Source organism: Podarcis vaucheri, assembly GCF_965113315.1.
Source record: "Podarcis vaucheri genome assembly, chromosome: 6".
Lineage (NCBI taxonomy): Eukaryota > Metazoa > Chordata > Lepidosauria > Squamata > Lacertidae > Podarcis > Podarcis vaucheri.
The window spans coordinates 58,536,773-58,560,143 of record NC_138764.1 but is presented as its reverse complement, the minus strand read 5'-3'; the positions used below and the strand labels follow the sequence as shown (position 1 = coordinate 58,560,143).

General features: G+C 48.3%; 1 protein-coding gene across 1 annotated transcript; it reads right to left on the bottom strand.

Moving 5' to 3' along the window:
- Positions 1-995: 995 nt before the first annotated feature.
- On the bottom strand, positions 996-9,784 carry AMIGO1 (adhesion molecule with Ig like domain 1). The gene has a single exon (XM_082228534.1). It carries the CDS (start codon positions 8,654-8,656, stop codon positions 7,073-7,075), a length of 1,584 nt encoding a protein of 527 aa, XP_082084660.1. The 5' UTR covers positions 8,657-9,784; the 3' UTR covers positions 996-7,072.
- Between the last annotated feature and the right edge of the window lie 13,587 nt (positions 9,785-23,371).

Genomic DNA, 23,371 nt, shown 5'->3' with positions numbered 1-23,371 from the left:
TTCAGCTTGCCATATTTTACTTGCTCATAGTTCTATGCTATGTCAACAGGTGTTGCATGGGTGGCGGTGGAGGAATGATCTGGTAGTGTGACTGAGGAAATTCTTCTCAGCAGCTCTGAAGGGCACTGAGCCAGAGAAATAGGCAGCAATCCCAGATTTGCCACACAGTAAGCCGAGTTTAGATATATGAAGTATGGTGCCCACTATCCTTAAACAAGGATACCAGGGAGCTGTCCAGTCCTATTGGCCTAAAGCGATAGCAGGTCTCAGGCAGAGGTCTTTCAGAGTCCACACCTGGGAGGCGTGCTGTGGATTGCCTGAGCTCTGCCATTGATACTTTAGGGCTACTCTATAAATTCATTGTACTTCTGGGACGTATGTGGTGTTGAATCTTGCTAGCTGAGGCTTGATGGGCAACACTTGTGTGACATGCATGAGAGAAGCTGCCATGAGATCCACATTTGACCCTAAAAAATAAAACATGTGCTGGATCACTGCTGGGGCGCTCTAGGGATGCCAGATCTACACCCAGAGAGAGCAGTCGGCCTTTGGACCAAGGAGGACCCTGGTGTTTGGTCCATAGCAGGTATGAGAGCGGGTGAAGAGAACCATCTAATAGCACAAGGTGCAACAGCCATTTAGGCCTTGAGTGTTGCAGAGCTTTTAAATGGAAAGACATCATATCCAGGTGAATGCCCAGCAACCCTACTCTTTTCCGCCTTCATGGTCTGCGGATTTCGACTGAAAGAGTTTTACCTGATTGGGCAGGAAAAACCTGAACAACCTCAACCCTGGCAGTTTTTTCCTCTGTCTCTTTTTGCAGTGCCACACATGATGCGCCACAAACCACGTCCCAAAGCATCCCTCTTAGCTACCTTTAATTCTGGTGAAAGCTTACTGAAGATCCATGGCTGGGGCTTGCCTCCGTGTTCGGGCCCAGACTGAGAACGCCGAAGTCAATATTCATCATGGTGGTGGAAAAAGAGACAGGCAGGTGCATATTCATAAAACATGTTTTATTTTCACCTATGTCTATGCTGGAGAGTACAGACTTCTCAACAGAAATGCAGCCCAGGTACTCTTTGGGATTGTTGTCTCTGCCTGGAACAGATAAGCATGTATGCATCCTCTGCAGGTTGGAATAACATTTTGCTTGACCTGCAAACCACAGAATGGGGGGAGTGAGAGATGGGGCCATGCTGTACTACAAGCATTGGGCAACCTTTCTTGGTGGTGTGAGGGGAGCTTTCTTTGCTGTGCTGTATGGATTCAGAAAAGTGCAGTAAAACAGTGGGAAGCCTGCCTTTGTTTTGCATACGTAAATACATGCATCCCTAACCTTGTTCTTGCCTTGCCCTCCCTCCATTATTTTTGTTAAAGGGGTGGGGATTTCCAGTAATCTCCTAAGAAACCATCTGCTGCCAGCCATTCTGTCTAGGCCCCAGACTCGCCCTTCATCTCCCTTCCCAAGCATGTTTGCAGCTGCACTGCACATTTGTCATGCTCACGCATTGCCTAAGGCACCAGGAATGGTGAACACATACAAAGGTTCCTTTTAAAAAAAGGATTGTGCTGTGTGCAGCTTGACTTCTTCCCACTGTGCTGACACTCTACATTTGACCTTATCAGTAGGGCAGACAGATTCAGGGCAGATTCACGTTTGACCACTGCAGATCTGACAGCGCAGCTTTCGTCCCCGAAGTCTCATTCAACTAAAACCCCTCAAGATGCTTATGTGGAATGTTGGTAGCTGACCCAGGCGTGGGAGCAGGAGCCGACAGCAAATGAAACCAGTGGTGGCGATTTGCATATCTTGGTTTAAATAGATGAACCTTCTAAAATAGCCTAACATTCAGGAGCCTTAGAAACCCACAAAGATGGCAATCATTAATGAGCAAGCCAGAAGGTCAAACTAAATGGGGGAAAGCCTATTTGTTTTCTGCTTGTCTGAAGGAGCGCACTGCATATTATGGCAGTGGGGGGAATTCACTCACATTCTCTCTCTCTTTAAACAGCTAGGAAGAGGAATCAAGGGATTCTTTTCAGTTAGGATTGAGCACTTTATGCTGTTTAACAAAAGTAAATACCAGGCCCAGTGTATGATCCTAAGGAGGACTTCAGTACTCACAACCATAGCGGAGCTATTTCTAGCTGTGTTCCTTATTCTTACCTCCACTAAATATATATACTCCTTTGGATGCCCTATCCAGTAAGGGAAGGAAGATATTTCTCTCCTGGCAGCTTAGTGTGGACTCAGAGCATATTTAGATTCTCAGCAGGGACCCTGTGGCACGTTGCACACAGACAGCAGGCACAAGCAGGTGGTTTGCTGAGAGGCGAGTGGTTCTGGCACCCTGTGGAGAGCAGGCAGAGCCTCCCTTTCAGCAACCAGCCTAGAGCTTACAACAGGGAAACCATGTGGGTGGCATCCACTCGTGACTGTGCCAGTTTCGATGGAATAAAAAGGTTGCCCTAGTGATGAGGCGTAGCAACAGCCACCTGTAGGACAGGAGCAAAAAGAGCTCCTTTCTTCACTGCTTTGACCAAGAGGGTGCAAGGAGTGACCTGAGCGGTCACAAAATAGGATGGGGGTCCTGCCACTCTTAAGACTTTGGCCCCCAACCCAGTCCCTGATGGGCACCAGAAGAGGGCAGCTATGAAATCAAAGGCTGAGAAAAGCTCAGAACTAGTTTGACTAGGATTCAGCACCTTGCCATGCCAGGGTTAGGGTTCATGGTGCAGGAATACCACCAAGCCAGAGCTAAGTGCAGGAGAGATGGGAGGGAGGTTTGGATCCAGGGCTCCGGGGTGGAAGTCTTACATCTGCACTAGACCGTTGATGGGCTTTGAAACAAGTAGTCAATGGTCCAACCGGCAGCTCTCTCATGCTTACCTACTGCCAGTGAGATCAGGTAATGTTTGGGTTGGTCCCAGTGGCTTTCTTGCACCGGGCCTTTCAGAAATATCTCCTCCCAATGGTGCTAGCTCTGGGTTTCGGGAATGGGCTACGCTTGGATAAGATTGTCCCTGCTGCCTATTTTGACTGTTGTCACACAGCCCCCCAAATGGAGAATGCAAGGCACACAGCAGATACTGCTCCGTCTGCTCCCTCTTCCCATTGCGCATGTGCTCTGAGTGGGCAGGAGAACAGGCAGTGACAGCAAGGGGGAAGAGTGGTAGGGCCAGAAGGCTCAGAAGGAAGAAATGGTGTGGACCTCAGCAAGTTCCCAACAATGTCAGCTCCTGACAACCAATACTTGCAAGGTTTCCTTCTGCACGTTTCCCTGTGATCAAGCTAAAAAACACAACAACACACCCCAATGAATCCTTGTTCATAGCCCAGTATGAGCTGTTCATGTCACACGTGGTGGTGCCTAAAACTCTGGGCTCCTTGCCTCACACTGCCAAGGGTATTTCCACACAAAGAAGTAAATTTGCCAGGATCAAGCTCAGTGATATGGGGATATCCCAGAGTCCTCTGTTCTGCTTCCTCTTTGGTGGACCAAGGAATCCTGGGAAAGCATCACAGGGGATTACTCTATTAATGAGTATGGGTATTTATGGCTCTTCAAAGAGGAACAGGAGTGAAAAAGGGTTGCTGAAGCAGATTGTCCATGCAACGACAATCCTACTAGTCCATGTCCCTTTTCCCTAGAAAGGTTCTGGAGCTTAGTCCTGCTACTTGCACAACTTAAGCACCTAGCTTTTCTAGCATAACATTAGAGGCTAGGAGGTGTTCTGAACAGGGGTTTAAAAGTGTGGGTACCCACACATGCTAATTCGTACTTGCACACATGTGCATACTGAAACATAGGCTGCTTCCATCCTCGCTTCAACTCATGTTAGCATTCTGTTCACCCATCTCCAGTAGACAAGAACTGGGCATTGGGCGGCTGCTTAAGAGAACATAGGCTTGCATGCAAAAAATCCTAGGTCCAATACCTGGCATCTTTCATTAGCAGATATCAGATACCAGGTTTGGGGGAAACCTTTGTCTGTGTCCTTGGGAGAATCCCTGCCGGCCAAAGTGGATAATACTTGGCTAGTTGGACAGATGGTCTTATCCAGCATGAGGCAACTTTGTATGTCCCCTCCCCTCCCCATTAAATGTGATAGATACATGCTGTGCGCATGAGAGAGTTGACTCTAGTGCATCTGCACTATGTATCTGTGGCCCTTTGGCCATATGCTGATTGAGGGCTGTAGGGATTCAGGCTGCAAACCCTTCTCCCTTCATCCCATCTATAAGAGCTTGCAGATGGGGAAGGCAGATAGCTTTCTGCTATGAGTGCAATCTGTGATTTTTTTTTTCATTATCTGCAGCATGGATCTTTCCAGCCCAAGAAGCAAAGGGGTTAAGCAGCAGTGAAGTCAACAGGTAGCCAAAAGGAGCTCTCACGTTCCCTGAATGCCCCCCCCCCCAAGTATAAGAGCTTCACAGCTATTAAATGTCCTAGCATGAATAAATATGTAGCCTATACTGTTACAGTACAAGGTCATCAATTTTTTTGTATTTACATCAACAGCCCTAGTTGATATGTTTCCTCCAGCAAACATGCACAGGGGAAACTCTGTCCTGTCTTTTGCTTACTCTAAAATAGTTCTGATTTTGCTCCCCATGTCTGGAAATTTCAGAAAACAGATTGACAGAAGAGATCTGTAAAGGGACGAAGGGGGTCAGAACATGGCAACCTACCACAGTTCCAGATGAGCTAGAGAATTCAACAACAGATTTATAAAAATCAGCTGTCTTATTGCTAAACTTCCCTGCTTTCACCATCCTCGCATTTCATTCATCTCATTCTCTCTCATTCATCTCAGCCTCTCCTTTTTCTCCCTCTTCTGGCTTGCAGGCACCTCACTTGGACAGCTGCTTCAATTAGAGGACTTCTCCTTCCCAATAACATGCCAGAGAAAGCAAGAAGCCCCAGAGCGAGTCAGTTAAGATGGGAGATTTGCCTCTGACAGCTGACTTCCATCTTCACTTTGGGCTCTGGTTGTTCTTGGGCGTCTCCCTAAGTGACTGATTGCAATGAGCCTCAGGGCTGTGAGCAGGGTTCATATGGCTATAGCACAGAGCTGTGCTCTTCAGGACTTATCGCTGCTTTGGACCCATTCACAAATTTGTGCAATACATTCTTATGGCTTATAGTGTCGCCCCTGCATGCCAGCCCTGAACTCTCCCCTTTCATTTCCCACTTCAGCCAACAGATAAACTGATGGAGCCTGAATGCAGATCAAAGGGAAACCTTTGCAAGGGGACTGTCTCAAGGGTCTTCCCCCATCCTTGGCAACCCCACATGGCTTTTCAAATCCACCCATTTCCAATGGAGCATTCTGAGTTGGACAGAGCAGGTGGGATTCAGCCTTCTCTGTTAGATCCCTTGAGAATAGGTGCAGGGTTAAGTCCCCTGCTTTGCACAGGGACCTTCTCACTGCAATTGCTTCACCTCCAGTGACGTCATGCCAGCTGCCCCACAAAGAGCACAGTCAGTGCAATTCCAGATATTTAATACAGAGACTTATCTTGTCTTTCTCCCTCTTCTCTGCTGCTTCTACACCCCGCTGCCTGAGTCACATACAGTGGTGTCACAGGGCGAGGCTCAAAGGCAGCACATGCACATTTCAGGAAGGCCTCTCTTTGGGTGGAAATGCTCCTAAACATGGCTGTTGACGGGAGCTGAGCGGCACCTTCATTTCAGCTGCTTTCCCCATCAAGCACCTGGGGGTTGTCGACCGCTTGGTCTCCTAAAACAGGGTGAAGAGGCTGCCCAATGGCTTTGGGATTTCCAAGATCTAGATAGCCTCCCACAGTCTCCAAATTTGCCAAAGTTTTGCAAGGATGGAGAGCTGCGCTCTGGACCCCCAGCTTGACCCATTGGGTGGCCACAGTAATTGGAATCTGCCAAGCAGGCTGCGGAGAGGGGAAAGCAGGAGATCTGGGACATGCCACGCCATGTTCTTCCTTCTGCTGCGTCTTGGAGCAAGCAGGATGGGTTTTGGATGAGTGGGGATGTGGAATCCCACCTTGCCAGCTCCCAAGGCTGTTGGTTCCCTTCTTGCATTTTGGTGCCACGAAGGTTAAAAGGTTTGTGTTTAGCTCCTTTTATGTTTTAACAAGAGCTTCCTAGTGAAGAAAGACTGCATAACTAATCTCTCCTCACTACTATGTTTCTTTAAAAATTCAGTTTTTATCTCTGTCATAGTCCCACCAAAAGAAAAAAAAAGGAAAAAGGGGAGAGCAGAGGATTCCAAAACAGGTCTGCCTGTTTACTAGCAAAATTATTTGAATTATGTCCTGAAAAAGCCTGGTAATGGTGGGAACCTCCGTTTCTGTAAAAATAAATAAATAAATAAATAAATAAATAAATAAGTGTTTGTAGCAAGAGTTTATATATATATAGATATAGATATAGATATATAAAAAAAATATTATTGAGCCATTTTAAAAAAGTCAACTTCCCCCACCCCACTCCCACAATACCGTGGCTAACTGGGGTTACTGCCATCTCTGGAGCTACTGTGGAGATGAATGTGATTTAATTTGCATGAAGGTGAACAAAAACCTTGGTTTCTAGGCCCACTTTGTAACATCCGATGGAGCAGGCTGCCACCTACGGAAGCTTATGCCACCCTAATATTGTTAAGTCTCTGAAGGTGACACTGCCATTTCTGCTGCAGCAGATGAGCCGGGGCTGCTCTTCTGGTATTCATACCTGCACAGAGACTTGGGAGGAAAGTCCCACCCAGGAAAAGTAAGCAAAAGCGACAGCAGGATGCAGGAAAACCTAGTGAAGTCTGCTGGACCCTTTTGCCTGTGGCTGAGATGCTCACAAAGGTTCCCATGAGGGCGATCTGAAAAACCATGTCATTCCAAAGAAACAGAGGGCTGAGGAAAGACTGTGCTTGGGAGATCAAGGTTTTCGACACGGGACTGTGGGCTCAACAGGAGGAAAGTAACAAAGCAACGCCATTACATACTGTGGCAGGTCGGAGAACTGTACCAGAGAATATTGTTATGCCTTAAGGGATGTGGCTGCATCTTCCATCTTGTTTCCCAGTGCCAGAATGATCACAGCAGCCCCACTAATTCAGCCCCTGCCTTATCCCTGCCGGATCCTCTCCCGCCTTCGCCCTGCGAGGCCCCCACAATGGGTGTGTCGGAGAAGACGGAACTGACCGAGTCCGCATCCGACATCTTCCGCTCTGCCTTCTGGGACCCTTTCGCCGCCTGCTTGGGGGAGCTGTTGGCTTTGCATTTGCCATTCTGGCCTTGCGCGTTGCCAGGCGCCATGTGCCGGTTCAGCCCTTCCTTGCCCCCGCCGGTGTTGTGGTTGGGCGTGGTGCTGAGCACCGAGGAGTTGATGCTGTCCTCGCGCTGGCTGGCCTGCTTCTCGCCGTTGCGGCAGCAGCAGCGGCAGGGGGTCAGGTAAAGGTAGATGAGCACGAGGATGACGCTCAGGATGCAGCCCACCAGCGTGGTGTAGGCGGTGTTGAGGGTGTCCGGGGTCCCGTGCAAGGAGTAGTTGTGGACCGTGACGTGCACATAGAGGGTCTCGTTGAACCCCTGGCTGACCGCATAGCAGGTATAGGGACCCATGTCCTCCACGCTGATGTTTTTGATCTGAAGGCTCCCGTTGGTCAGCATGGTCATGGAGCTGTTGTCGCCCTCCTGGGGGACACGCTCGTAGCGGGGGGTCAGCCACTCTCTGATCACCACCCCTCGCTGCCTCGTGTCGCAGTTGATGATCACCTCTTCCCCGCGATGGACCTCCAGCACTTGTTCCTTGAACTCGCTGCAGTTCAAGCCCCCTGGGATAGGGTCACTGAGGCTGGAGATTTTGATGCTTTTGCGGTCTTTCTCGAGGAAGCACTTGAGCTCCTCCTTGAAGTCCGTGGCGGAGCTCAGCTGCCGCTTCTGCCAGTGGGTGAAGAGGTTGTAGAGCTGGCACTGGCAGGTGAGGGGGTTGCCGTGGACGTAGAGGCCGTTCTTCACCCAGGCCGGGAGCTTGTTCACCTCCTCCACGGAAATATCCTTGATCTTGTTGCAAGAGAGGTCCAGCAAGGCCAACTCCGGGAAGCCCCCCTCGTCCTTCTTCAGCAGCTCATGGGGGAAGCGGCTGATGGCGTTATGGCTCAGGTACAACTTCTGGAGCTTAGTCATCTCTTCAAAAGCTGTCCGGTCAATCTTGGAGATCTTGTTGCTGTAGAGCAGCAGCACCTCCAGCTTCACCAGGTGGCTGAAGTGGTTCTCCCCCAGCTCCTGGATGTTATTGGACGAGAGGTCCAGGTACTTGAGGTGAGGGACATTGGTGAAGGCCTCCGTGGAGATGAAGGAAAGGCCGTTGTGGCTGAGGAACAGGGAGTGCAGGTGGCGAAGCGGGGAAGGCGCCCACTCCGCCCGCAGGCGCGTCAGCTGGTTGTAGCTGAAGTCCAGGGCAGCCGCGTAGGAGGGAAGGGGATGGGGGAAGACACTCAGGTTGGCCTTGGAGCAGCTGATGATGTTGCTGGCGCAGACGCATTTGCTGGGGCAGTGTGCTGCCGAGCCCCCTTTCCGGGCAAGGGCCAAGCTCAGCAGGAGCGCCAGCAGCCAAGGAGCGCCCCTGCAAGGTTGCGCCAGGCGACGTCGGGGCACCGAGGCATCCTGACCCCACATCGTCAGGCTCAGCCAGGGAAGGTCACGTCCCTGTCACAGAGAAGCAGGCGGGCGGGAACCATCAGGGGGAGAGCAGGGTCCGACCCTGGCGGCGGCAGCTGCGAGCGCGTGCTGACCGGGACGATAGGAGGCGGCGCGCCATCGGGGCTCATCCCCGGAGCCGCGCCTGCGGGATCCACCTGCTGCGGAAGGCGAAGGCCGAGCTGGCGGCGCCCGCTCCCTCCAGCCCTGCTGCGGAGCCGCCGAGCCCGCCTGGCGCTTTCCCGCCGGCTCCTCCCCTGCTCAGCATGTCCGCCGCGGAGCCCTGCAGGCGGCCACGCGGTGTTGCATTGCACCAAGCGCACAGCCTCCCCGAGCAGCAGCGCCAACCAACCAGCCGGCCGGCCACTCACTTGTTCGCCGGCCCACGAGCTCCTCTCGGCTGCTTCTTCCCCCGGCGCTCAGCCCATCCCGGCTCGCGGGGGCCTCTCCTGCCCGACGAGGGCGCGATCGGGTCGGAAGGCGAAGCAGCCGCTGCTCTGGACGGAACCCGCGCAGCCCCGCCGCCAAGTGGCGAGGAGGGGGTTGCCCAGCCGGGCGTAGTGCTGCGCTTCCCGCTGGAAGTGCCCAGGGGGGCTTTTCCCGGGGCTGGATGGCGAGGAAGGCGGAGCCTCAGGCTTCCGGTGCGGGGAGAATCGGCAGTGAAGTGGAAAGCCCGACGAACAGGAGCACCAGCTCAGCCAGGCTGCTGGAGTGCAAGGAGGGAGGGAGGGAGGCTGGCTGGCTGGCTGCGCGCGCGCGTCTGTGCGCGCGTCCAATGAGAGCCTGCGATGCTCCTCCTGTACACCAGCTCCTGGCACACTCACACCCACCCACAGCCTGTCAGCAAAGGAGGCTTGGCCCCGCGAGACACAGTTAGTGGAGAAGGTTGCTGCCCCCTGCTACACGCACGCCCCCCCTCTCTATAGCAACGTGCAAGGAGCTGTGTGTTTTGGGGGGGTGCCGGTTATATGCACCCTAGATCTGCGAGGGGAGGCCAGTTGGAAAGGTGCCCCCTGGCTCTTCCGCCGGGTCCTCCCCGCCTTCGTTGCTGGCCCCGAGGTCCGCTTGGAAACCTCTCCTTGGCTGGCGCTGGAGAGATGACGAGCGAGAGCAGCCAGCGCTCCCCTCGCCAAGGCCGCGTCTGCGCGCTAGAGGAAAGGATGCTGCTGCTGCTTCCTCCTCCAGAAAAGAAAGCCGCTGCAGAGTCGTTTGAATCATGCGATGATATTGTTTTGAGAAACATGATATTTATTGAGAGTGGACGGCGGGGGGAAATGCAGAAATGGGGAAGCGCACCTCCAGTCCGGCTTAGATGCTGCCTCTGGAAGCGCGAGTTCGAAGGGTTGGAGGCGAGCCACCCAACCAAGGAAGTGGGGCAGGCTTTTAACCGGCGAATTGGTGGCGAAGAAACCCCCGGCAGGAGGAGATCTAGCTACTGATGCTGCAGGAGGAGCGCAGAAAGCCTGCGCTGCGACAGGCTGCGTTAACGTGGAATTACTAGGGTGGAATCTACACACACATAAAAACCGTTTTGAAAATGCTTGTTTTTAAAGCGTTTTTAAAAATACATTGAATTTTCCATAAGGCTCACTATCACCATCTAGTGTCACATTGTATATTGCACTAAAGGTAAAGGTAAAGGTACCCCTAAGTCCAGTCCACAAGGACTCTGGGGTTGCGGTGCTCATCTCACTTTACTGGTCGAGGGAGCCGGTGTTTGTCTGCAGACAGCTTCCCGTTCATGTGGCCAGCATGACTAAGCCACTTCTGGCGAACCAGAGCAGTGCAATCTTGCTCCGGTTTGTGGGAAGAATCCAAGGTACAGTTATACCTTGGAAGTCAAATGCCTTGTGAGTCGAATGTTTTGGCTCCCGAACACCGCAAACCCAGAGGTGAGTGTTCCGGTTTGCGAATGTTCTTTGGAACCCGAACGTCCAACGCAGGTTCCGATTGGCTGCAGAAGCTTCCTGCAGGCATCCAAGAAGCAGGCATGACACTTGAATTAAAAAAATGGGGGGGTAAGCCCCGCTCTGCATAATTGATCACATGACATGGTGTACGCACACCATTTGAATGGCAATGTCCATCAACTTTGAGAGGGCCCAGCCCCTTCAAATATTTTTATGGGGCCGGGGCTGAATGGACCTTGGCCCCTAGTGGTTGCACTAGTATTCAATACAAGAGTTGCCCCAAGCAGTAAATCTGCTTTTAAGGGGGAATACTACCCCATCCAAACTGGGGGTTCACCTATTTCTAAATAATTTAAAACATACCTGGAATTTTCTTCCTAGATAACAGGCAAGCATAAGGATGAGGTGAGAGAAAGGGTTAAGGCTGTTTTTGCAAGTGATGCTTAAAGTGGATTTGCATGCCCCACATTTACAATTCAAATCTAAACCTTAACATTGGCTGTAATTTCTTCATTTCAAGCCACAATAGAAGGCGTATCTGTAGTTACATTCATCCCTTGCTGTTATCTTTGCCTTTCAGTCCTTCTGTTCTTTTTTTACATTGTCAAATCTCGGGCTGCCAGGTCTGTGGGCTACAGACCTGTCCTTTTTCTTTACCTTTTTGCTTAAACTGCAAAGCCCTGGGCACATAACACTATATAAGACAATAAGGGGAGCCGAGAGAGTGTGCATTCAATTTAAAATGGTGTTTGCCTACTTTTTATCCCTACTCAGCAAATCCAGGGTGGGGGTGGGGGTAGTTTTGAGACCAAAAGGTGTTGCAAGGCCTGCCTCTCACTTTGTGTCTTTTCAACATACATGTACAAAATGTGTCCCTTCGGACATGCAAAACAACAAACACAGAGCGACAACAAACACAACCACAAGTGTCATGTGTGATCCTCCTGCCTGTGGTGGAATTGCTTACAGTGGCACACAGTGGTGTCGTACAGCGGTAAATGTGTGTACTCAAATGCAATGTGTAAACCATCCTTTAGCATCTCTTGAAAGCATCAGGATTTGTATAGCAGGAAGGAAGATATGTGTTATCTCACCGGGTGTTTTCACAAATAACTCTTGAGAATGCCTTTCTAGTCTGGAATGTGTCATGAAGGCTGAATATTGTTAAGAAGGTACAGAAGGGAGAAGTGAACTATTTTAAAATGGAATGCTCTTGTCAACCAGGCGCCTTCATTTGATTTACAGATGCTGAAAATGCAAAAAACAAAACAAAAAAACTTATGCGCAGAGTGCGAAATGGCCTCCCTCTCATTACATCTAGACTTCCCATTCCAGCTCAGGAACTGACAGGTCTTCACCATAATAATTTTCGCTGCCACAGCTTCTGAACTGAATACAAGCGCTAGTAGGCAAAGAGCAGGTGCCCTATCTTGTACCACATACGAAACCTTCATCAGCATTTATTATTCATCATGCATTTGTTAAAAGTAATTTATTGGCCACCTTTCCAGTTTGCCTAGAGCAGTGTACAAGAAAAAGGAAACAATTACAAAAAAATCTGCAAAGAACAAAATAAACCACACGGATAAAGCAAATATACCAGCCTGGTGATCTGGAGGTCAAATAGAAGTTGTTTTGCAAGCCCTATAAAAGGCGAATAGAGAAGGAGAGTGACAGACTTCATGGTGGATGCTAGGCTTGGTGCCAGACTTTAGTGCAGGGGTCAGCAACTTTTTCAGCAGGGGGCCGGTCCACTGTCCCTCAGACCTTGTGGGGGGCCGGACTATATTTTGAGGGGGGGGAGGAACAAATTTATATGCCCCACAAATACCGGTAACCCAGAGATGCATTTTAAATAAAAAGGACACATTCTACTCATGTAAAAACACGCTGATTCCCGGACCATCCATGGGCTGAATTTAGAAGGCGGTTGAGCCGGATCCAGCCCCCAGGCCTTAGTTTGCCTACCCATGCTTTAGTGGCTATTGTCATGGTGTTACCAATGGGACCTTATCCAGCACCAACTTGGGGCCCTGCCTGGTACTGCTGCCCTCAGAGCCCCAGGTGGTGTGGTGGTGCGGCTTCTGCTGCTAGTCACCTCACTATCTCCTCCCCACAGATGTGTTTTCCTTCTGGGGTTTTACTATGGAAGTGGCCCTGGTGCTTGACTCTGCCTATAATTGGAGGCTGCCAGAGCCTCCAGTATACAATGTCTGGTGTCAATATTGTGTGTTGTTTCTTAGAAAATCTTTTAAAAAAATAAAATCCTACACACTCTGTGGAAGGAGACATTTTAGGAAGCTCCTGTCATTGTCATGGGTGTGGCCAATCCTAGCTATATCTACTCAGAAGTAAATCCTACTGAATTCAGCGGGGCTTACGCCCAGGTTACTGGGATTAAGGCTGCAGCTAACATGGTCCTATCACCAGACATATGGTGGTTGGTCACTGTGAGAACAGGATACTGGACTTAGATGGGCCATTGGCCTGATCCAGCAAGCTCTCCTTATGTTCTTATGATATTGTAATAATTCCTCTCAGCATCTGTTACAAGGGTTTTTGCATGTACAGCATGTACAAATGCTTCGGGTTACAAAGGTTTCAGATTACAGACTCCACTAACCCGGAAGAAGTACTTCGGGTTAAGAACTTTACTTCAGGATGAGAACAGAAATTGCTCAGCGGCAGCGGGAGGCCCCATTAGCTAAAGTGGTACCTCAGGTTAAGAACAGTTTCAGCTTAAGAACGGACCTGCAGAACAAATTAGGTTCTTAACCAGAGGTACCACTGTATAGCTTCTCCCCCTTCTAAATAGGAAAATTATTAGCAGATTCTCAAAATCTTTGTGGTACTATCTCCAGTTGCACATTTAAATAATATATATATAAATCAATATTTCCATTATGGGAGATTGAGCAGAAGGTGGTGAGAGAACCATAAATTCCCAATCTCTGTAAAAGATGGGTATTTAAATTGCCATAGTCTAATGCCCCAGCTTGTCCTTCACGCTGGGTGGTGATTATCTTCATTCTAATCACTCCAATGGACTCCCAAAAATATTTTAATAAGGAAGCACATCTGTTGACTGATGATTCCCTGTATGAAATCCTTGCTAATCTTTGCTGTCCCTTGTAGACTTTTGCAATGGAGTGTCTGACTGAGGAATTAAACAAGCTCACACCGTCCAACAGACAGCTGGTGGTGGTGCTCTGATGACCCACTGCTGGATAAATCTGCTAAACGGATAAATGTGCATATATGTGCATGCCACCTACCGGTGCTGCTGTGCATACCATGAAATAATCTTCTTAAATGAAACACCCGGCAGAAAGATAATTGAAGTGGTTCCCCTGCACTAGAGGGCTGAAGACTGAATCGCATTAAGAGTAATTGCTAATGCCTGCCTGTGTGCGCATGCTGTGTCCTGGGAATTATTGACTGGAAGTCCCAAAAATCCAGTTCACTAGTAATCATCTGAACAAGCAACGTGAGTAGTTCTTACACAATAAGCCACACTTTTATGTGTGAACCACCCAGTAAACTTTTTATTAATAAGACATATCGAACTATTGTATGTAACAGCCTCAGCCCAGTGTACCTGAAGGAGAGTCTCCACCCCCACTGTTCAGCCCGGACACTGAGGCCCAGTGCTGAGGGCTTTCTGGCGGTTCCCTGACTGCGAGAAGCCAAGTTACAGGGAACCAGGCAGAGGGCCTTCTCAGTAGTGGCACCTGCCCTGTGGAACGCCTTCCCACCAGATGCAAAGGAAATAAGCAACAATCTGACTTTTAGAAGACATCTGAAGGCAACTCCGTTTGGGGAAGTTTTTAATGTTTGATGTTTTATCACATTTTTTATATTCTGTTGGGAGCCGCCCAGAGTGGCTGGGGAAACCCAGCCAGATGGGTGGGGTATAAATAATAAATTGTTGTTGTTGTTAGCATTGCACAGACAGTAGGATATTAGACTCTTAATCTCAGGGTTGTGGATTCGAGTCCCATGTTGGGCAAAAGATTCCTGCATTGCACAGGGGGTTGGACTAGGTGACACTTGTGGCCCCTTCCAATTCCCTTCTATGATTCTAGGTAAACAAATACCACTTTCTTGTACCCAAGACAATGATGGGGTCACTAGGAGATCTTCTAGGAGCAGTTAGCGATATTACATAGAGCTTCAGGATATCAGGCTATTAGAGAGCTCCTGGCACTCATGATGGGGTAAAGAAGGACAACACAAACTGTGCTGGATGTTAAATTTCTATCAGAGCAGTGGAACCTTCACAGCAGCCGTGCAGTTACTCTGACCATACTAAAGTGCCATGCAGCATGCAGGCAGCTGTGAATGAACAGGGAATCTTCTGAGACCAGATGTTCGGAGCCTGAGAACAGACAGCAGGAGAATGAAGAGCACAGCTGCTCATTCACATAAAGTGATCCACATGATATTAGCAGACACTCTTGTCTGCTGAGCATCCCCTTATGTGCACCTGCAACTAAGCGCTGGTAATCTTTACCTTCCTTTACCTCTGCCTTTCTCTTCCTCTTTTCCCCTGGAAGTCGCTCTATTCCTTGGCTCTCTGTCCTCTTTTTAGCTGCAAATTTTCCTGAAGTTCTTTAGTCCAAAATGAGAGGGGAGGGAAGTAAGGCAGGAGAAATATGAGAAAGAGGTTTTGGTGAATGACGAAAAAAGATCTCCAAGCTGAAAGAAAGCACACCATTTGAATGAACCATACATAAGCCCCCAGTATCATCACCCCCTCCTCCTGCAACCCACAGTCCCCATTGCCACGACAGGACACTTGCCAAATAACACAAAAGCTGCTGATTGATTTTGTTCTTCCAGCTGAATCATTCTGATGACTTAAGGCCTGCAAAGCTTTATGAGCAAAGCCTCCAGGGTGGTTCTGAGGTTTAGGAGACCCAGGAGGATGTTGGCAAAACATAGGAATTGTAGGCAAAGATTTTAGCAAGAGTGTTTCAATAAAGCTTGAGCCACTTGAAAACAAATTATTTGCCCCAACAGAGCTCAGACTTGAGGCCATTTGTTTCACAATTCTGGTTGCCTCACCTCAAAAAGAACATTGCAGAGCTGGAAAAGGTTCAGAGAAGGCCAACAACCATGATCCAAGGGATGAAGCAATTTCCCTATGAGGAAAGGTTGCAACACTTTGGGCTTTTACATTTAGAAAAGGGGAGATAGGGGCAGATGATGGAGGTGTAAAAGATTGTGGAGAAAGTGGAAACAGAAGTATTTCTTCCCATGAGCTTGGAGCCATCTTATGAAGTGGACTGCTGGAAGAAAAGAAAGTACAGTGGTACCTCTGGTTAAGAACTTAATTCGTTCTGGAGGTCCGTTCTTAACCTGAAACTGTTTTTAACCTGAGGTACCACTTTAGCTAATGGGGCCTCTTGCTGCCGCTGCATGATTTCTCTTCTCATCCTGAAGCAAAGTTCTTAACCTGAGGTACTCTTTCTGGGTTAGCAGAGTCTGTAACCTGAAATGTCTGTAACCTGAAGTGTCTGTAACCTGAGGTACCACTGTAATTCTTCTTACAGCCCATAGTTCAGCTGTGGAATTTGCTGCCACAAGAAGTAGATGGACACCAACACCAAGGGCTTTAAAAGAGGATTAGACAAATGGCAGGATCCCCAATGACATGCTCTATGGGGAGCTAGCTTCTGGCACCAGGCCAATTGGCTGACCAACTCCACGCCACAAAGATGCCTGCCAATGTGACAAGAAGGCTGGCAAGATCAGCCCTGCCATGTGGGTATTCCTTGCAGATGACTGCAATGTCTGGAGACCGGCAGTCAAGTTGTGTATCCATAGCAGTGACCAGAGAAGAAATGCCCCCTAGGAAGAGGGCAGAGAGAAGAAATGCCATGGTGCATCTGCAGCAGCACAACCAGATGCCTTCATTTGCCCCAGCTACAACAAAACATGTCTCTCCTGTATCAGTCCCTACAGCTTCAGAAGTCGCTAAAACCTCCAACAGCTTGGAGGCGCACTCCTCCACTGTCTCCTGAGACAGACAGAGGCCAGCCAGCCAGATAAATGCATGAAGCTATCAGTGGCTTTGAGCCCCAATGACCTCCATGCTGAAGGCAATTTAGCCTCTGAATACCAGTTGCCCAGAATCCTAAGTGCGGCTGCACTCAGGACTTGTTTCAGGGCTTCCCAGAAGTATCTGGTTGGCCACTGCGAGAGCAGGATGTTGCACTACATGTGCCTTCAGCCTGATCCAGCAGGGCTCTTTTTGTGTACTTAAGGATGCTTAGCACAGGTTCAAGGTACCCAAGTAGGATGGAAGAGCCATTGATACTGTTTTTATTTGGTCAAGAAATACTACTGTGTGAATCATCCCAGTATAGAGGCCTTTTTCCTGTTTAAAAGCTTCAGTAGAACTTTGGAGTCCCGCAAGCCCTTGTCTCCTTCAGATCTTTGTGTCCTCCTTTCCAGGAGATGGCCTCCAGTTCTCCTCCCATAATTTCTTCTTTGGCTTCCTCTCTTCCACACACCCCAATATTCCTTCTCCAGCTCTTCACCCCCCCTTCTCCTCCCGCTTTTCTCTCCCTGTACTTTCCTTGCCCTTGTTCTATATTTTCTCGTTCACTGTCTCTTGCACTTCTCTGTCTCTTTCGTTTTACACAGACGCCACCCTTCATCTTTCCATGGCACCTCCTCCTTTGGGGCTCTGCACATCCCCCATTTCTATTCCCTCCTCCTCCTCTGGATTCATCTACAATCCATCCTTTCCTTTTCTCTCCTCCCCCCACCCCTTTATCTCTCCTCCGCTCTCAAGGTCACCCTTCTCTGCAGTCTAATAAATGTCACTTTCTCTAAGGCCTGCCCTGAATGCGAGGATTTGCCTCCAGTGAAGCAGAACAAACTGAGATGAGAAAGCCATTCATGTATATTGACTAAATCCATCCCTGTTTGAGGGTGGGTGGGGGGAAATGCACAGGGGGTGCCATATGGGAAGCTTTAGGAATAGGAGGGCACATTATCTTCAGAGCCCAGACTGTTTACCCCTCCTCCCCAAGCTTTGGGTTTGGATCCCAGCCCCGTAGATCTTTTCCTGCTTTCTAAGCTGTTTGGATACCAAAGGAAACCCCTGGGAGTCTAGCTCTGCCTGTTGTTCATAGTGTTATGTTATCAGCAGGCTCCTGATTAGTGCACAGAATAAATAACAGTGAGATAATTATCTCCCTGATCACCACTCAGCTGGAGCAAAAGAATCTGCCAGAGAGTTGGGATAAGAGGAGAACTGCTGTGCCTCTCCAGGGGACCTGTGCATTGCCATCCCTGACATGCTAAAGTTTCAGAGCACTGAGAGAAGGCTCTGCCTTTTTATCCTCCCTCCTCAGAGTCAGTTCCATCATCCACAGCACAGCTGCATGGGACCTTTTTACTGGTGTGGAGAATAAATAGATGGGCAGAGTCAACGGTGGATCTTGGCCAGCCTGCTGCCAACCACCATTTAAAAACAACAACAACACCACAATAATTAAAGAAATATCCACAATACTGGGAGGCACATTTTAGTCTAAATTCCATGTTAGGTATCCTTCAGGGTTCACCCCTTTGGCCCAAGTTTTAATTCAATTTCAGGAGTGTAAGTGGGTGAAATGAAAGACATTATCTTTCAATACTGTTTTCAGGTGAAAAGATCAGGGTAGGGAAAAGGATGTTCAGACACATATTTGAATACTTCAGCAGGTATTAAAACATTTTTCTTTATCTCTGTACAGGAATCCTTATTCCTGTATGCTACATTTTTGGCAACAAAATAGGTATTCTGCACACTCCCTCTCTCTCTCTCTGTGTGTGTGTGTGTGTGGCTAGTGACAGATAAGGAGAAAGTGCAGCTCAGCAGGCAGGATTAGAGGATGGATTATGTAAAGTTAACAGGGACCAGAAATTACAGGAGGAAGAGTTAGTACATTGCTCTCCATCCCAACCCCTCAGCTAATCCCCCTGGTGATCAAAAACACAGAAATATGCTACCCTTAACTGGGATGTGAAAGTTGGCTGGTTTTACATGGAGCAGATGAATCCAGAGTATTAGAAGACAACTAATCTGAACTGCAGTGTAACCTGCTGGGAAGGAAGCACCAGCATGAGACAGCACGGGGAATTTATTTGGTGTATCCTTAAGCACCACTGAGATTCTGGCTGCACGAACAGGTTAGGGTGTGTATGAGACTGTCAGCATCCCCTTGTGACGATCAAGAGTAGCTTTTTTAAAAAATATTCAGTGTAACGTGGACAAGGCAGTGGAACTTGTTGCATGGAGCAGCTACTGCTCCACCAACATTTAAACCTATGCTTGCTCTACGTTTGAGGACCAAACTACAGTACACATGTATATTACTGTAGCCCAACAGTGGGGAAAATTCAGGCCCCAGGGACTGAACTGCTGTGAAACTAATGAAGCTTAAGAAGCTTCAGGGACCCAATCCCAGAGGAATCCAGAAGAGACTTTAGTCCACACTGCTTAAAATTTTGGAGTTGAGCAGACCCAAATTGAGTCACATGACTCAAATTGATTTATTTATTTTTTGGTATATATTTTAACAATCCCCAAATTTGAGTTGGTAGCACAGATGTTGTAAAGGTATGTTGGCATTACGGTATGTTGGCTGTTCTACTGTGACTAATGTAACTGTCTTCCCTTTTTAATAGAGGTAAAGACCCTAGAAAAACAACAGTGAGTTCACAAAGTACTTAAGTGAATACTCAAAAACGGAAAGTCATGGAAAATTTGTGGTGGTCTGTTGTGGAACAACCCCATTGAAGAAGATAAGTGGTTAGCCAGACCTTGTTGCTGGTTGTGAATGGGCCCCCCAAAAGTAGGTCCATGACTGTCAGGCCCAGCGGTCAAATATGGCCCTCCATCCAAGCTTCTTCATCTGACTCTTGGAACTCCTTCATGGCCCTTTTGCCCTTCCTAGGCTACACATCTCACCAGCCCTGCTCCATGCCCTCCTCAAATGGTTTTGCCTGGCTGGAATGGGTCCATAGAAACACATTCTATGAGATATACCAGCAGGCTTGGGAAAATCGGAAGGTTTGCAGAAGTAAAGAAAAATCCCTAGGAAGAAAAGAAACCTCAGAATGGTGCAATGAGAACTAAGTGTTGCACATGCTCAGTGGGCATAGTATGCTGAATGTTGCAAGGGAAGTAGAAAATCGGAGAGCGAACGGAATGGAGCAATATTCTGAAAGAAGGTACAGCCAGCTGGAACACAGTGCCCTTCAACTGTGGCAAAGATGGGGAGCCGGTGGCCCTCCAGATGGTTCTGGACTCCAATTTCCAACATCCCAGACCATTGACCAAGCCGGTTGCGACTGAATGGAGAGTCCAATAGCATCTGAAGTCTGGAGAGCCAAAGGTTCCCCATCCCTATTTTATATGCTGTCGCAGAGGTAGCCAATCGTATGTCGTCAGGCTGCAACTCCCCTCTGCTCCAGCCAGCATGGACGGTGGGAGTTGTAGTCCAACAACATGTGGGAGGTCAACACATTGTCGACCCTCAAACTAGAGGCAGCAGTTCCGCCTTATTCATTCTCAGGGATTTCTGCTTGGATAAACTGTCTTCTGTTCAGACTATCCTACTAGGTGGCCATTTGGTTCTCTTGCAATAGCGCAGTTCACACAAGGTATATTTTATTTCCTACAGGGAAAACAGGCCCATTCTGCTCTAAGGCCTGTGTCTGGCTCCTCACCATTTGCCTGCTCCACGCCTGATAATGCCTCTGGTGCTCACAAATGAGGAGGCCCTGTTATGCATAATTCTGCACTTGGTTGAGGGTCCCCCCCCCCATCACTGAATATTTAAGCTGCTTAGTGTTCCTTGTTAAACAGTCACTGTCTGTGACACTTTAAAAAAAAAAAAAGGTCTTCAGTCCCATCTTAAGCAAGGATTCTGTTGCACCCCTCCTGCGCGGAGCCGGTTGCCATGGCAGTGCTGCACTGTTACTAGGTTGCTGTCATCTGCTTTCAGGATCCTGCTGGGTAAAACGGTGTTGATAAAAAGGTACTGGCTCATGTATATATAAAAGGAGGGCCTCAAGTCAGCTCCATCTTTTAAGCAAAGAGGTGAAGGTACAGAAATGGCCAGGGGGCGGGGCATTCAAACAAAACGAAAGGGGCCTGAAATGCATGTGTGGGAGAGCGGATGAGAGTCTCTGTCAAATTGTTCTTGGAAGTCATTTAGGTGTTAGTGACTGCTGCCTGGCTGGCAGAGCGGGGAAAATACCACAGCCTCAAGCTCTCCTGTGCAATCCGGGGAAAAACCACTTTCACACTAGCATTAGGATTTTTAAAATGCTCCTAAAACGGCTGCAAAGCTTCTGCGCCAAGAATGGTAAGGATTGGTAAGCAGGTGTTTGAAGAACCATCACTCACAATGCTGTTGTGGGTTGATGTGATGGAACACAAAGTCACAAGTCTCCTTTCCTGAGGTATTTTCTCTTCTGTGCAACGTACATCTGGAACTGGACTGACCCAAGAGTTACAAAAACTCTCCTTATGGCTGAGAGTCACAGCTCTTGCCTCTGAACCAAGTTGTAAAGGTATCCTTGACCATTAGCTCCAGTCATGGACGACTCTGGGGTTGCACGCTCATCTCGCTCTATAGGCCGAGGGAGCCGGCATTTGTCCGCAGACAGCTTCTGGGTCATGTGGCCAGCATGACTAAGCCACTTCTGGTGAACCAGAGCAGCACACGGAAACGCTGTTTACCTTCCTGCTGGAGCAGTACCTATTTATTTACTTGCACTTGATGTGCTTTTGAGCTGCTATGTTGGCAGGAGCAGGGACCGAGCAACAGGAGCTCACCCCGTCATGGGGATTTGAACTGCCGACCTTCCAACTGGCAAGCCCTAGGCTCTGTGGTTTAGACCACAGTGCCACCTACGTTGTATCTTGGTGTAATAAGTACTTTTCAGTTCTTGTTTAGCCTCCTGATTGGTGTGCCCTCTAAGCTTCCTATGACAACCCCCTTCTGTTTTGGTCTTTTGCAGCCAGGCGAAGGCTACGTGCCAATATGTTGCTAGTGGGGGCTGGAGGCCCAGGCCCACCATTACAGCAAGGATCCTTGCCCCTTCAACCTCCCCCACCCACTTCTAGGGGTGCAATATTCCCTTCCCTTTGCAAACCAATGCAGACATTGCTGACTCCATGGATTCACACGATTGAGAAGGTTCATACCCAAAATTAGCAGACAAATATAGAATATAGAAATCAAATTTCAAATCTTGTCAAATCAAATACTGACACCACACACAAAATATATAGTCACCATCTGAGCCTTGGGTGAATCTGTTGAATAAGATTCGGCACTAGTATTTGCAGAGGAGAGACTTGCTGCCCAGGGGCGGGGAAGAGCAGGGCAGGAGGGAATTCATTTGAGCTCTGTTCAGGTTTATATTCCAACTACTGTACTGCAACCTTCTTCTCTTGGCACTAGCTCCAAATTGGCCCTGAAGTCCTTGCTAAATGATAATGCTTCCTTTCCTCTGGATTTCCACATCCTTTCACCACTCATTTGCTCTCCCCACTTATTTTATCTTGCCTATAGTTGGCTGCAGAGCCTGTTGGCTGCTGCCCTTCTCGTAATCACTCCTTCAGGTCCCAAAAATTATATTCAGCAAAACCTTCCTTCTCAAATGCTTGCTATTTTCCCAAGGAGAAGCCCAGTCTACCAAACTCTCCCCAGCAACAACATCACTATTTTTCCATCTCTGCCTCCCCACCCTCCTGCTCCTCCTGCATCACCAATTATTTTGCAGCAATCAGAAAGGAAAGAGAAATAGGCATCTTCTTTTCTCCTACCAGTTCAGAAAGAATTGTCTCTCCACTTTATTGACTGGGTGGCAGCCTTAGCAATGAAAAACAACAGCCACAGGAAACCAGAATGATCTTCCAGAGCAGAGCTGCTTCATCCCAAGAAGAAACAACAAATGCTAATAAATGTAGGAGGTTTGCATGGTGCTGTGTCTGCTTCTAGATCCTTGCTAATTTATGTTTTCATGTACATATAGTTTGAAGAAAACCTCATTGCTCTAAACTGAGTCTCATGCTTGCTGGAATTTCTACAGGTAATGGAGACTTAGTCAGAAGTGACTACATTTGCATATAGAATATATCAGGGGTGCCAGAGGGCCAGATTTGATGAAGTGAACATGTGTGAGGGCCAACCAAAGCTGTTGAGCTTTTTTTAGGATTGAAGTTGTTTTAAATGCTCCTAAAACTGCTGAAAAGCTTCTGTATCAAGAATGGTAAGGATTGGTGAGGATTTTACCCCAGGACATATACTGCCACAGGGGCCGGATTAAATCAAACAGACTTTGGACATGCCTGGAATATATAGTTGGTAACTAGGATTTCAATGGTTCAAAAATGGAGGACTTACAGAAATGAGAGCACTATGATACATGTGCATATTATTCAAGAATCAAAAAGAAAGTACTGTATGTTTCAAAAATACTGTTTTCACTAACATGCACATTCAATGGATGACCAGTTAATTTATTAAAACTCAAGAGTTAATCAAGTATTTTTTTTAAAAAAAAAAATCAAGTTGCAGCTCTAATGATCAAGTTTTTGCTGCTGCGTTCTTCCTAAAATGGCATGGCTCTTGGTCAGCTATGCAGAAAGCAACAATGCCCAGTGTTTACTTCAGTGGTGGCCAAACTTGGCCCGCCAGCTGTTTTGGAACTACAGTTCCCATCATCCCTGACCACTGGTCCTGTTAGCTAGGGATGATGGGAGTTGTAG

Excerpts from the sequence above, each read along its gene's own strand:
- AMIGO1 (XM_082228534.1), bottom strand. The coding sequence starts at position 8,656 with ATGTGGGGTCAGGATGCCTCGGTGCCCCGACGTCGCCTGGCGCAACCT.